General features: G+C 45.8%; 1 protein-coding gene across 1 annotated transcript; it reads right to left on the bottom strand.

Annotated features, from left to right (window-relative positions):
* Positions 1-402: 402 nt before the first annotated feature.
* CDC23 (cell division cycle 23) lies at positions 403-10451 on the bottom strand. The gene is made up of 16 exons (XM_054079898.1): positions 10238-10451; positions 10026-10098; positions 8909-9046; positions 8603-8645; positions 7425-7530; positions 7204-7336; positions 5885-6062; positions 5694-5791; positions 5378-5459; positions 4643-4796; positions 4409-4528; positions 4009-4084; positions 3629-3690; positions 2696-2774; positions 2481-2600; positions 403-1657 (listed from the first exon to the last, which is right to left on the bottom strand). Exons 1-16 carry the CDS (start codon positions 10366-10368, stop codon positions 1487-1489), a joined length of 1764 nt encoding a protein of 587 aa, XP_053935873.1. The 5' UTR covers positions 10369-10451; the 3' UTR covers positions 403-1486.
* Positions 10452-14472: the final 4021 nt, after the last annotated feature.

Genomic DNA, 14472 nt, shown 5'->3' on the forward strand with positions numbered 1-14472 from the left:
TCCTCGGAGCCTTCTCCTCTCCAGGCTGAACATGTCTCTCTCAGCCTGTCCTCATATGAAAGGTGCTCCAGCCCTCAGACCATCTTCGTAGCCCTCCTCTGGACATGGACAGAAAATGCTCGGGGCAACCAGTGCTAGAGCTCCAGGACATGGGCTGACAGACAGCAAGGCTGGAGCTCGAAGAAATGGACTGACAGGACAGTAAAGGACCCCCAAAATGTAAGCCTGAAGAGATTCAGCCAGGAGCTTCATAACAATGGGATGATGGTTAGTGGTTAGGAAGGGTCTCGCAGGCAAGAGATAATTTATTTTAATATGGCTGTAGGGTGTTTCAGGACCACCTAAACACACCACAGACGCCGAGGGAGGGGTGAAGATGAGTCAGGTGGGAACAAGCATGGGAAAACATGGTGGAGAGTAAGTGTTAACAGCCAGGGGTAGGCAGAAGGGCTACCTGTAGATAGCTCAGGGCCAGGGATGAGGCTGAACAAGATACTCAAGGCATCTAAAGACAGACACCAAAAAGACTCAGGGTCACAGGCAAAGACTGGAAAGACCAGAGAAAAGTCATTGAAAGCATATATGTGTGTTCCACCAGCAAACTTTAAGCAAGTAGGAACAGGATCAGGACACTTCTAGTGGTCTCTGTTTTCAACAAATGCATCTAAGAGCATCCTCTTTTTTATATTAATCTGTTTATGGTCACGCCTGTTGTACATGGGCACGTGGGCACCTTTGAGAATCACCTTCACCCTTACTCTTGGCTGGATGCGAGAACAGGGATGAGCAGCAGGCCTGCAGGGGAGGAATTCCCTGCACCATACTGTCCATGTGACGCAGCAATCCTTAACAAAATGATCTGTAATGGTTCATCTAATTTCATGTGCTATGGGTGCATGAAAGCTGCACCACAAAGAAGTCACTCGTGACTACTAAGAATTCCTCTGGCACCTCAGTCCTTCCAACACAAACCTGGCATCGCTCACTGCCTGCAGCCACCACTTTAGTGGAACATCTGTATAGTTGGAGACAAGCAGAAGTCCTTAAGTAGACGGACAGGTAATACCTCCTGGTGCAGACAGCAATGATACCTCTAAGAGGTCATCCAAAGTAGTTCAAGTAAAGACTGGAGGTAACAAACAAGGCAGAATCAAATTTCAAATATATTTGAACTCAAGCACACAAGCTCTTCCCGATCCTTCAGTTAGGAGTAGTCCTGTATGCTGGAACACACCTGCCCTCAGTCTGACTGGAATGACTTGGTGAGAAGTACAGCAGGCTCTCACATCTCTGCATAGGCACCTCACACAGGCTGCGCCTTTGCCTGCTGGGGCACATCCGTGTCAGCTGTGGGCTCCAGTAACCCCACCCTTCACACAAGGGCAGCAATGAATGTGGAAATTTCAGTGGGCAGAAATAAGTGGCTGCAAGCCCCATCTGCAATGTCACATCCAATGTGATGTCAGGTCAGAAGTACCACCATCATTCATGGTGTTGGAGAAGAGAGATCAAGTGGGGGGACACGACATGTGGGATTGTTGTTGGCTGACAATGATGCAGGGAGGAAAAAGGGAGCAGCAACATCTGTGGATGAGGTTTCTCCTTGATTGCGAAGCTGTAAGATCTGCCGCAGCAGGGCCTTTCCTTCTTCTCTCGTCTGGAAACAATTTGTAACAAAATAGAACAACAAACACCAATGAATAGGTGGTTTCTGGGTCAAATTTAGTGTGTAAGCTGCGTAAGTTATAGTAGTTTGTCATTCTGTAAGGTTGCAAGCTATAAAAACCATTCTCATTTATTTTTTTTTCTTCTGAGACTTAAAAATGTTAAAGTATGTCACTTTTTAGTCTTTCCCCACCCAATTAGCATGTTAGTTGGGTATTTCAGGAAGTGTTGTCATCAACTACTAAAGCTGTCTAAATATTCCAGCAAAAAGTAGATTGGAGAATCTTCAAATAAGCTGAACTTGGCTTCTCCAGAGTTCCTGACAGCTTTGCTAAGGATAGGCCAAACACCCTGCACTCATGGCTAGCATTCACCTCTAGGCTGCAGTTAAAAATCCAAAACTGCCCTCTTCCAGAGAACATCTCAGAACACAATCACACCCAGAACCCAAGCACTTTTATATCCTCTGCACTGTCTACAGAGAGAAAATGAAACAGGTTAGGTGAGTATCTTCAATACACCATGTGCTAGAGTCTAGAATCATTTTTGTACCTCCTCGCCATCAAAATTTTTATTTGGTGAATACCAATAAGACATGGTTCAGTTTTACTGTTTACTAGACCACATTCCAGTATTTTAATAATTCATAAGCAGCATTAGTGATCAGGTGTGCACCACCACCACTCAGTATGTGACCCGCATGGCAGACAGCCCTTGTTCCTTCAGTAACAGATACCTTCTTGCTGTAAGGGGAGCCGAGACCAAGGTCAGAGATCCCCCAAGAAAGAAACACCAAAGACTGCGTGACTACTCACATCATTGAACGCACAGCATTTCTGAGCACACACAGAGGCTTCGTCCCAGAGCTTACACTTGAAGTAGTACTGGGCCAGGTATCGGAAGGCACTGCTGATTTCCAGGTGCTCCACTATCTCCTACAGCGAGGGAGGGAGAAACCATCATCTGTGAGTGCCTTCCAAGGCAGTCCTACACCATGTTTACTACTTTTATTCCCAAGATATCATCTTACCCCACAGGAATAGATATCCTGAATGTATTTGATATAGCACTGAGCTGCCTGTTCAGATTCATTCAGCTGTTCATGTAGCCTAGAAAAGGAGAAAAATGGGCCACTGGAACAAGACTGCACCGTCGAAGGCATTCTTGGTCCATGAGAAAGTACCAACTCAACCTGACCTGGACTAAAGACAGGTCTTTTCCTTCACAATGCGCAAGATACGTGCACCTCTATTTCCACTCATGGGAAGAGATGATCGAGGGAACATTTACATTACCAGGAAGGGAGTCAGTCAGATGCTGCGAGAAGCAGCGACAACCAGAGCAGCAACCTTTACTTATTCTGTTACATTTTAAAGCTTCTAACAGACCTTTGCCATCCTGTTTATTGGCTATTTCCTTCAGTGCTCCTTCTTCCCGTGCTACATCCCAGAAGTCTTTGTACAGCAGCTTCATCTTTCACTTGCCTTTTTCCTCCCTCTTCCCTTTTTCTCCTTTGTATTATTTTATCCCCACTAAAAATCAGTGCTAATGTCAGCATGTTCATTTCACATTAGACCCTTTCCCAATGTCAAAACCACAAGCGGCAGGGATATTCAAGCAATTTAGAATTTCATAGGTCATCTCTCATCATGTGTCACTAAGTTTCACACTACAAATACAATTGCTAGCACTGCCTGCTCAAATCACCTCAGGATTCAGAGGGCCCTTGAAACCCCACGTTATGCTATGATTCCCTCTTGTTATCCAGCGAGAAACAAAGCTGAAGCTGGACACCAGAAGCAGCAGTTGCTACAGACCTAAGGATACCAGTTACTACACAGCTTTATAAGTAGTACTACCTAACAGCAGTTCTACTTGTTTTACATCGAGTATTTCATCGTCAGGTATTGAAGTGCTGGTTGCATGCAACAGTACTAACAGTTCAGTGATAAAACAGACTCACTTAGCTAGCTTCACCAGTGCCATTTTCTCCACGTCCCCCACAGCATAAGCTCTCCAATAGCACTATCAGGGAACAAAAGACAGTCAAGCACACCACAAAAACAACTTCAGCTCATGACTCATGCAGGCAAGTCAGAAACAGAAAACAACATGGCTTTCCGGCAAAGGGGCACGTATCATCCGTAGATGACTATTTATCAGGTACTCTAGTTACGTTGCAGCATAAGTTCCCCAACCACAACTGCCACAGAAACAGTCTCAATAAGCTCCTAACAACACACCGCATGCATTTCCAGTTACACTAGTTAGTTTTGCTGTGACTTCACCCAGTGACCCGGAAGACATCCTAATCACTTACTCCACGTATCAGTTCTCACTTACCTTTTTAGCTTCCACCAACTGATTGAGTTTCTCATAGCACTCTCCTAGAGCAACTAGCATACGAGAGTCATTTGGTCTGTAAAAGAGCAGTTCCTAAATGTAGGTTAGTGGACAGTGAGCTCATCTCGGGAGTGGGGGAAATAAAATCTACATCTGGTAGAGCCTGTCATACATAAGACATCCCTTACACTGCCAAGCAGTGTTCCTCAGCATTTAACTGACAAAGCCTTTGTTAACTATTAACAAATACAACTAAAAGCATTTGGAATAGTGAGACTGCATAAATTGCATGGCGTTGATATTCACCCTCCACAACTTAGTTCCCATAGTTAAATTCCCTTCCTACTAGCAACCAGGTCAGAGTGAACAAAAATTAATGTGGCACCATTCTCAACACTACCTGAGCTGGTGAGCCCGCCGGTAGTAATAGAGACAGTAGAACGGCATTTTGAGGATTTCATAGGTTTGTCCCAATCCATACCAGGCTCTGTAGTCCCTTTTGTTCACCTCTATTGCATGCCTGTCAAAGAAAAGAAAGCAGTCAGGATCAAAAAGACTAAAAAACTACAAGATACTACTTCAGTCCTTATGTATGCAGATTCAAACACCATTATGTGCAGTACATGAGTGATACCTATAAGCCTGGATAGCTGCAGATGTGTTCTTCATTTCCATGTACTCATGTCCCATGAGTGTCCAGGCACCCAGATAACGAGGATTGAGTTTCAAGGCCCTCTGGAAGTAGAGTGCTGCTTTTTCATGCTGAGAACGCAAGCTGTAATAATTCCCTAAAGCAAAAGTCACAATACTGTTTATGAATAAAAAACCCACAAAGAAACAAAAAAAAAACCAACAGTAGAGCAGTAGAAAACAGATATAAGAGGTATTATCTATTACTTGCTATCTTAAAGAACCCTGTTAAAGGCAGATCCGATTGAAACCTCAAGAGACTCAATAGCAGTCTGTTCTCCAGTGTTCCGGTCAGTCCATTTCCAGTTGTACCAATCAATTAGACCTCACTCTCTTAAACTTGTGTCATGATCTAACACATTAATTTCCTAGTCCCAACAGCCAATTATTTCCAGTGGAGTTCCAAGACTATAAATAAAGGGGTTATCAGCTACATGGGCCTTTCAAATGATTTCTTCTACTCCTTTCTGCACTGATAGTTTTACAGCAGCTCTTTCAGACAGAAATGAGGGAAAAGGGTACTCTGCCAATTGGTTTGCTTTTTAGGCTGCCTGAAACTACATTCACCAAGTGGTTCTGAGCTTTGCTGGCTGATAGCTTTCCCAAGTGTTTCCAAGATCTCCTCGCACAGCCTGCGGGCAACATAACAACAACACCACATTGAAGAGGTGGCTCTCACCAATTACACAGCAGGTCTCAACACGATACTTGTCTATCTCACAGAGATTGTGAGCCAGGTAGCTCAACTCGGGCTTCATGCTCTAGCGAAATAAAGAAATGAAAGCAATGAGAAAAGGAGCATATTACAGTTTCAGAGAAAACTTAAGCAGTTAGCAATGTGCACTCTGCATCTGTTCCATGGAGTTGCGAAGCAGAAAGCAGACACTGAAAGCCTGTTTTTCAGAGAGGCTGGGAAGCATCAGCTACTTTCCCAGTGTTTAACGCACCTCTGATAAACACTGTCATTATGGACAGGCAATAGGAAGAGTGCTTACCCTTACGTACAGCAAGTTGGAAAATGTATCCATGTTTTCTATCCTGTAAGGATCTTGTTTCCTTAGCTCATTGAAGATAGATAGCGCTTTGTCAATATCTGAAGAAAGAGTAGGAGATAGGAGAACAAGAACTATGAATGCCAAGTTTGCATTAAGAGGCTCATTCCTACTAGTTGGTAGGTGTCACTGACCTCGGATATTGTGGTAGGCAACTGCGATCTGAGAGATGATGTACGTGCTTTTGGAAAATCCAGCATCAATGAGACTTTGATACTTCTGCAGAGCCTCCTCTATCAGCTGCAGCTCTGTGTAAATGTGTGCAAGAAAGAACTCTTTCATCCACGTATCAGGCAATGAGAGGGACTTCAGCTAGCAAGAATCAAAGAAGAAGAGGAAGAGATTACAATCAGTAATATTCTAAGAGCCACCTGTGGCAAAGAACCCATTATTTTGCCTCCTATGATTTATCAGATGGTCTCAAGGTAGGAGGCTTTCCCGTAATCATTTCCTCAAACCGTAACACCCACTACGAAAGAGCAGTATTAAGACCAAGAATTAATATCAAGTTCTTGTGAAGGAGAGACTAAATAATGCCTGTAAATTCAGAATATTGAAACAGGAAAAGGAGCATTAAGCCATCCAGTCTATAAAGCAGTACAATATGGACCATGCAATTCTATTCAGTCACTCCCAATCTATTCCCATGACAGCTGAAACCGCAGAAGAACTGAATTTCCTTTGTTTAATCAGTCAAGAAACCAGTTTCTTCACATCTGACAGCACCTGACTTCTCCTTCAGCCACTGGCCTTATTTTTCTATTAAATTTAGGAGTCCTTCAAAAGACTGTACTTTTTTCCTATGTCTGAACATCAATACCACATCACTGTTTTAAGTTAAGTGAACGGCCTCCAAATAATATCATCAGAAATGCGTTTCCCTTTTTTCCACAAATCCCATGCATAAAGAAAAATAAAACAGATTATTTTTACATACGAGTTCAGTTCTTTGATACAGTTCATCTCATACTTGCAGCTTTGTATTTGACAAAGGGAACACTATATTAGTGGGTTTTTTTTAAAAGCAGTGATTCTATGTATCTTTTCAGGCCATCAAAATACTCAATAACTGGGGAACTAGAACCAGATTAAGGCAGAGGGGAAAGGAAAGAAAATGACAAGTATCTTGGCAGGGTCTCGTTCACGAGACAAGGCAACAACCCTTCCAACAACTACTTCAGAATACGTGAATTCATCATTTCTTAAACTACTTTGTAGCTGAGTGATAGGAAATTAGCCCAGCCAGTATACAGATTCTCAAGCTATAGCATGGCAATCAATTGAAGAAAAGGGGGTTTAACAACTAATTTACACTCCTGGGTTGCCTCGCCTGATAGAGCCTCACAGAATAAAGCACTGGGTGACATCAACCTTGTGGCAACTGAGCCACTGCTTATGAATCAGGTTAAACTCTGGAATTTGTTACCACTTCTTGATAGCTTCCAAGTTTTACCATCTCTTTATCTGTAATCAAGTTGCAAAGTTCCAGCCAGGCTCCCCAGTGCAAAGGCAAGACATGGGCAGCTTCAACAAACACATCAATTGCTTCTTTCGCCAGGTCCAGCTTGCGCAGCACGACACCATACCTGACAAGAAAAGTCAGAAAATTAATCAGAATCATAGAACACTTGTGTATGCATACAAATACACACAGAAACACACGCAGACACTTACAGATAAAGGCCAAATCCATCCAGTTCCCGTGCCTTGTGTTTCTTGCTGAGCTCGACTCTCAGTTCTCGTAAAGCTTCATTTTTCACCTGTCCTTTTTCCAGAGGTCCTGCATGAAGAAAAAGTCAAACAGCAAGCTTTCCATCAGGATTCCTACCACAGCAATTGCAAAGTTCATTCAAAATCATCACTGACATGACTTAAAGACTTCCCAGTCTGCGGTTATTTTCCTCTTTTTAGACGAGAATCACTAAGTCTGATTACCTGCTTTAACAGAATAACTGATAGATGAAAATCTGTAACATATACATCACAGTTTAGCCCCAGCCCAGACAATTTCATCAGCTAAAACCAATTCCCTTCCCTCTCACCCCAAGGGAAAGCAGAAAGGGAAACGAGAGGAAAAGACTTGCAGTTTGGAAACTAAAACTAAAGTAGCTTTAATGAAATAATAATGAAAATACTATTAATAAGAAAAGAATAAAATACACACAAATATACAAACCTGCACACCCCCAACCCCTTGATGGCTATATGACACCACAGATGCTGCCGAGCAGGCATGGGGAAGGGTCAGCAGCAGGAGGGAGCTGGACTCAGGAGCTGGATTCAGTAACACATGGATCCGGGATCAGGGGCAAACAGACAGATGAGGTCCTCACTGGACGTCAGCCATCAAAAAGCAAGACACCTTTATAATCTCTTGATTTTATTCTGAGTTTGACGTATATGGGATGCAATACTTCATCGGTCAGTCTGGGGTCACCTGTCCTGTCTGTCAGTCCCTGCAAGTGCAGCCTTTTCTGCCTCTTTGACTTAAGGCACCCACCAGCTCCAGGATGACCTTGGTTACTACAGGAATAAGTGTAAGCAATGGCCTTTCTGCATCCCAGTGCCCCATGTTATCACTGCTAGAGAGAAACACTGTCTGAAAAATAGGCAGCTAACTTTCCAAAAATGAAGGTACTCAGACAGGACTGAGCTGAAGTTACAAAACTGATTCTGCTCAAACCAAAACACTATATTAAACCAATGAATTGAGAATGAAAGAAATCATGTTACAGCACACTCAACCAAAAATTGAGGGGAAACTCATAAAACCAAGGCAATTTACATGAAGAAGCATTACTGGAAGCTTCACCGTATTATTCTGCGTTCCTTCCTTGACAGCAGCGACTTACCCAAACTATCTACTGTCTCATCATCCTTCTTCTTTTCCCCTGACTGTGGAAAACAGAGAAAAAACAAGATTACATTACCAGAATATTTTCCTTATGTTTGCTGCAATGCTAGCAGCAGCACACAAACTGAGTTCTCACAAATATCACAGTTGTAAAAAGAACACCCCTGTCTCCCTTCACCCCAAACAGATAACGGGGACCTCTGGACAGTCATTTGGAACCAAACAGGCAAAAAATAAGATATGCCAGAGAGGGGTAGGAAGCAGAGGAGTTCAGTGCTACAAGGCGACTCTTCTTCTCTCTTACTAGGTATCTGGAGTACATGTACAAGAAGTAAGCTTTCTGACTCTTGCAGTCCCGTAGAAAATAGGCAGCCCTGTCATATTCCTTTAGATCGAAGTAGCACTTGGCTAATGTGTAGGCATCCAGATCACGGGCATCCTCCTGAAGGGACAAGAGGAGGTTTAAGATCTCAGAAGCTCTGAAACTGCTATAAAAGCTAAAATCACAGTTTATTCATTATTGAAAATGGTTTGAGTAACATTAGAAAAGTATCTCCATTCCCTTATATGCCCAGATTCCTAGCTCTCAATTAATGAGTACAGACTAGTTAGATAGAAACATTTAAAATAAGCAATAAGATCCCACGAAATAGATGTTACCAAGCTGCCAGAAGGCAGGGATTGGATGATCAAAAAATACAAATTACCATAAAAGAGAAACCTGCTCAGGTATTCCATACCTAATGATACTAACCCACTGATCTAATTGCAAACACTTCCTTGGTAACTGTGAGTCAAATGCACCAATGCTGTGTAGTGCTACTGTGATTTAACAACCAGGCTTACATAGGGAAGTGCAGCTGCGCCCTGTGGGGTGAGGATGGGACACAGTGCACCTCTCCCACACCCCAGTGGGGACCACAGCATGTTTGGAGCACAAGTTCAGTGGGACCACGTGGTTTGCACTGTGGCCGATTTTGGCATTAGCAAAGATCACAGAATGACTCGAGTTGGAAAGGACCCACAAGGATCATCGAGTCCAACACTTATTTCTCCATAGGACAACCCCAACATTCGCACACACCGTCCAAATGCTTATTGAACATTATTGTCAGGCTTGGCACCGCGAGTCCTTCCCTGGGAGCTGTTCCAGTGCTCCACCACCCTTTGGGGGAAAAGCCTTTTTCCGATATCCAACCTAACCCTCCCCTGGTGCATTTCCCGGCCACTCCCTCGGGTCAGAGAGAAGACCCGAGGAGAAGCCCCTGCTCCTCCTCCCCCCGTGAGAGGGAGCTGCAGCCGGCGATGAGGTCTACCCTCGGTCTCCTCCAGGCTGGAAAGACCTGGTGCCTTCAACCGCTTCTTCCCCTCCAACCCCCCGCTCCGCGTCCCGCTCCCGGAGCTCTGCATCCTGCCCGTACCTCGCTGGCGGCGGGCGGCGGCGGGCGCTCTCCCGGCGGCAGCGGCTCCAGGGCGAAAGCGAGCTCAGCGGCCCTGTGGAGAGACGGGAGGGATGGGAGAGAGACGGGAGGGATGGGAGAGAGACGGGAGGGATGGGAGAGAGACGGGAGGGATGGGAGAGAGACGGGAGGGATGGGAGAGCGGCCCAGGCCCCGCCGCCCCCGGCACTCACCACTTCCCGCTGTGCTGCAGACCCCGCTCGCGGCTCCGCTCCGCCACGCCCAGCAGCTGCTTCTTGATCTCCCGCAGGTCCGAGAAGGCGCCGCCGGCCGGGCCCGGCACCGCACCCGCCGCCGCCGCCATCGCACCCCGCGCTGCCGCCGGATTGGTCGCGGGGCCGGAAACGCGCGCCGCGCAGCGTCCCCAGCGGCCGCTGCCGGGAGCAGGGCCGGCCGGGGGCGGGGCTCGCCCCACTGCCTAGGCCTCATGGCCCCGCCCTCCTCCTGGCCACGCCCCGTTAGCATCGCCTCTTCCTGGCCCCGCCCTGCTCCGGGCACCGCCCATTTCTAGTCCCGCCCCTTCGTGGCTCCGCCCCCGTCCTGGCCCCGCTCCTTAGTTCCGCCCCCTTTCTAGCACCGCCTATCCCCTGACCCCGCCCACCTCGCGCCCCCATGCCTCCCTCCCTCCCTCCTCCTACCCCCCGCGTTGGAGGCCCCCCGCGCCCTGCCTGGGGGCTGCGATGTGGTGGGTCCGGCAGCGATGCGGGCAGCCCAGGTTATAGCCTGGCTGGGAAATTACGGGTGATCGGTTGCCTCTCTTGGCGTTCTGAAGGGGCGAAGCGAACCAGGGCGGCCGCGGCGTTGCCCGAGACGAGACCCTGCGGGGTGCGGGGCGTCCCGTTCGCTTCCCGCCCCTCTCGCCTCGCCCCGCGTCGCGGATCGAAGGAGGCTCCGAATTCTTGTTTCTGAAGATGATTTTCTTCCGTCCTCGCGGTCTCCTTTCTCGGCGCCCGGGCAGCAGCCCTCAGCGCGGGCTGACCCTTCTACAAGTTGTATCGCGTCTTTGCCCGACAATAGCATTATTCGGTGTAAGGGGGTTCCCTTTCCGCTCCCCTGAGCGGCTCGGGAGGTGCCCGCCTTCGAGGAACCCGGGGCGTTTGCCCCAGGAACAGAGACCGTCCCGCGTGCTGGTGCCCGCGGGCACTGCGGCAGGGCCAGGCAGCGGCTCCCCTCGGCGCTTCAGCAGCTGATGGACCCGTTCTGTCGTTCTGGAGGTTTAGCGGGAGGTGGCGCGCTGGGCTCTCTCTTGAAACGGCGAGGACAGGGCGAAAGGCCCTTTAGTGATGGCTGGGGGCTCAGTAACTCGATTTCTCGAGACTTGCTTCATAATGAGAAGTCGTAGTTCTTCCTATCGTTCCACCGTCTGATAGATGCATCTTTTAAATGACACCTGGGTCTGGCTTTAGGAGCAGGAGACTAATTAAATCCTCTGCAAGTGAAAACTGATAGTATCTTAGGAAGACACACATCAGCTTAGCGGTACAAACCGGGTACTGTTGGCAGAGACAGTTTGTTCGCTGTGTCACTGTGCAGGTGCCCGATGAGTCTCTAGTCAAGCACAAAACCGCTGAGGGTCAGTGGGTGGAATACGTCCATCATACAAACAGGCTGTGTAGGTGTTATTACTGTAAAAGGTTTTTTTCAACGTTAAAATCTTCAGATGCCCAGCCGATGCTCAGTGAAATCCAGAGTGAGTGACTTTTACCAAGTCAAGGGTCGTCCCAATACAGGGAATTTCATTTGTTGACAGAGTTAGGCAAAATCCAGACCTCTGCATTATCTGAATCCAGCTTCTTCGCTGGGATGCTTCTGAACTTGTCTAAAAATCAGCTATGATTACAAGTTCTTGTGCAAATTTGATGTAATAAGAACTTCTTTTCTGCTCTTGGCTTTATCCTTTGGTTAGGACAGTTAATGGGAACTCCTGCTTTGGCTTGTTGTGCAATCTGTCAGCAGGTCACTGAGATTAGAGCTTGGAAACCGCGTGAGCCAAAGATGTGAGGGAAACCATTTGTCCTTGAATTACATCGAGACTGAAGAGTAAATTCTCACAAACTGTGGATAGCTTCATAAGACAGGAGGACATAGGTTACCAGGTGACATCATTTCTGTGACTGACACTGACACTAAAACTGACACTGGTGGAGGATCCTCCTTACCCTGCAGAAGTGTGTAAGATGTGTAAGAAAATCCTCCCTTTAGAGGCCAGGTACCACAGATATGCAGGTTCAGCTCAGCTAACAAAAATGGCACTAATTTTATGAGCGTCTCTGATCTGTGCTAAATTATTTGTCCTTGGTTTTAGGGACTTTGATAAAACTTCAGTATACTCTAGCTTCATTGTTTTGTTTTTAGTCTGCTGGTATTGTAGAATTTAGGGAACAGAACAGGGAATATTTGGAAAAAACAAGAGTGCATATACGAGAATGAGAGGCTCTTGAACCTATTACTGGTAGAGGACACTGCAAAACTCAGGGATAAATATTTGCAAGCAAGCAGTGGGAGAGAACATGCATCCAAAAATTGTGAAATAATTAACTGAAGATATTTTGGTCCCAAATATAGTAGATTTTTTAAAAATGTTAAAATATTTTTAAAAATAATCTAATGCTGGGCTAATTTTTAAGAAGGGCAAGTACAAGAACTTTCCTAGCTGACAGCTGTCTTAGGCTTGCGGTAACATCAGTGATGAAGCACAAAATACAGTCTTTTTTTCCCTGAGGTTAGGTGCAACACTATCTACCCTTTGTCCTTAGGCGACAACTGATGATAGGATACAATGCAGCGGAAGCTTACAACTGTCCTGATTGAAAACAGACCTGTCTTCATGACAGATGTGATAGAATAATATCACTCACTGCAACAGTTGTTTTCTCTTTTTTGTCACAATTTAAATGACAGGTACAGTGCAGATAGTCCTGGAAAGCATGTAGTTCTTGTCCACAGAATTATAGCATGCACGGCAAGGCAGCAAGCTTTCATACCTCACTTGTACATCTTGTGTTTTGCATTACAAGGATTACCTTCATGTCCAAGAGGAGAACTTGGAGCTGTGGTAGCCAGCAGATTTAATGTGTCTGTGGTAAAATCTGCTCTGCCCCATGAGACCCTTCTGTTGGTGGCAGATCAGGCAGCTGTCAGTGCATGTTCTTCTTTGCATGTCTGCTCTGCAGGGGCAAAAGAAGTTGTTGAGGGACAGTACTTTCTTAAACTGTCATTGGGCAAAAATCTTGAAGTGAAACTTAAAAATGTCTGAACATTTTTACTTTCCTTTGCCACTTTGCTCAGACTGCAGTTTCCTGGTCCTTCTTCATCTATTTCATGCTGATTTATCCTAAGGCCTCTGTTGTACTGGTAGTACCAATCATGCAGTTGTAGAATCAACTGGATTGGGAAACTGATGTGGCTTTAAAAAAATTTGGGGTGAAAGAGCGTTTCAGCTTCCAGCTGAATCACCTTGTCCAGCTTGCGAGGAGCTCATGGGACTGCTCGCTCACATGGCAGAAAGGCTACAAGAGCGTATGGGAAGGAGGGGACTGTCCTTGGATGCAGCAGCTTGGTCTTAGTTTAAATTCAGTTGCTTTGGAATCCGTGCCTTTCATCTGCTAGTGAGAAGGCAGGGCAAACTGCAAAGAGTTTTGTAGCGTGGCTGTCTCTGTGCTAGGGACTTAGGGACTAGAACAGGTACCAATGGCAGCCAAGCTGAAACAGCTCCCTGCTTGAGTTTCTCCAGTGGTTTGATGTGAACAACTGTATATTTTGTCCTATGATTATCATTTATAAATATCTGTAGAAGAACTGCAGAAATGTGTGTGGTCCTATATCCTGATCACATCAGAGTTATTTTAATTTTATTTGAAAGCACTGGGGCTATAATGCTGGATTGCTGTAGACATTCTGAGCAGCTGGTCTGAGCAAGATTAAGGCCTGGTTTTGTTAAGGTTACTCAGTTTATGACTAATGTATTTTATTTTTAAGATAGCCTCTTTACTAATGAGAATTTCACAGTGTTGCTGGAACTCTACAGGCCTTTGTGCGTAGCTGCCACAATCTTTTGACCTGCTGTCATAGACTGCCAGCTTCATGCAAGCAACAGTTATTCATGCCCCAAAGGAAGCACTGGGTTTCCTTGTGTGGAATGCAATGTAGTGTAATGAAAAAAGCGTCTTAAAATAATGTAACTGAGTACTGACGGTTATTTCTATTGTGGCTGCTGTGTAGAGGGTGGTGCTGGAACAGCAATGTCAGTTGTGAATTTTTTGTAAATTGTCTTTTTTGATAGTAAAGGAGATAGAAAATCATCCTGTGGCCTAGAAGCTGCTGTGAGAGAGTTAAAACTGTTCTGTTCTTCCTTTGCAGTATGTGCAAAACTGATAAGGGAAACATTTTGAAGATGAATGATGTGTTA

The sequence above is a fragment of the Cuculus canorus genome, chromosome 14, assembly GCF_017976375.1.
Source record: "Cuculus canorus isolate bCucCan1 chromosome 14, bCucCan1.pri, whole genome shotgun sequence".
NCBI lineage: Eukaryota > Metazoa > Chordata > Aves > Cuculiformes > Cuculidae > Cuculus > Cuculus canorus.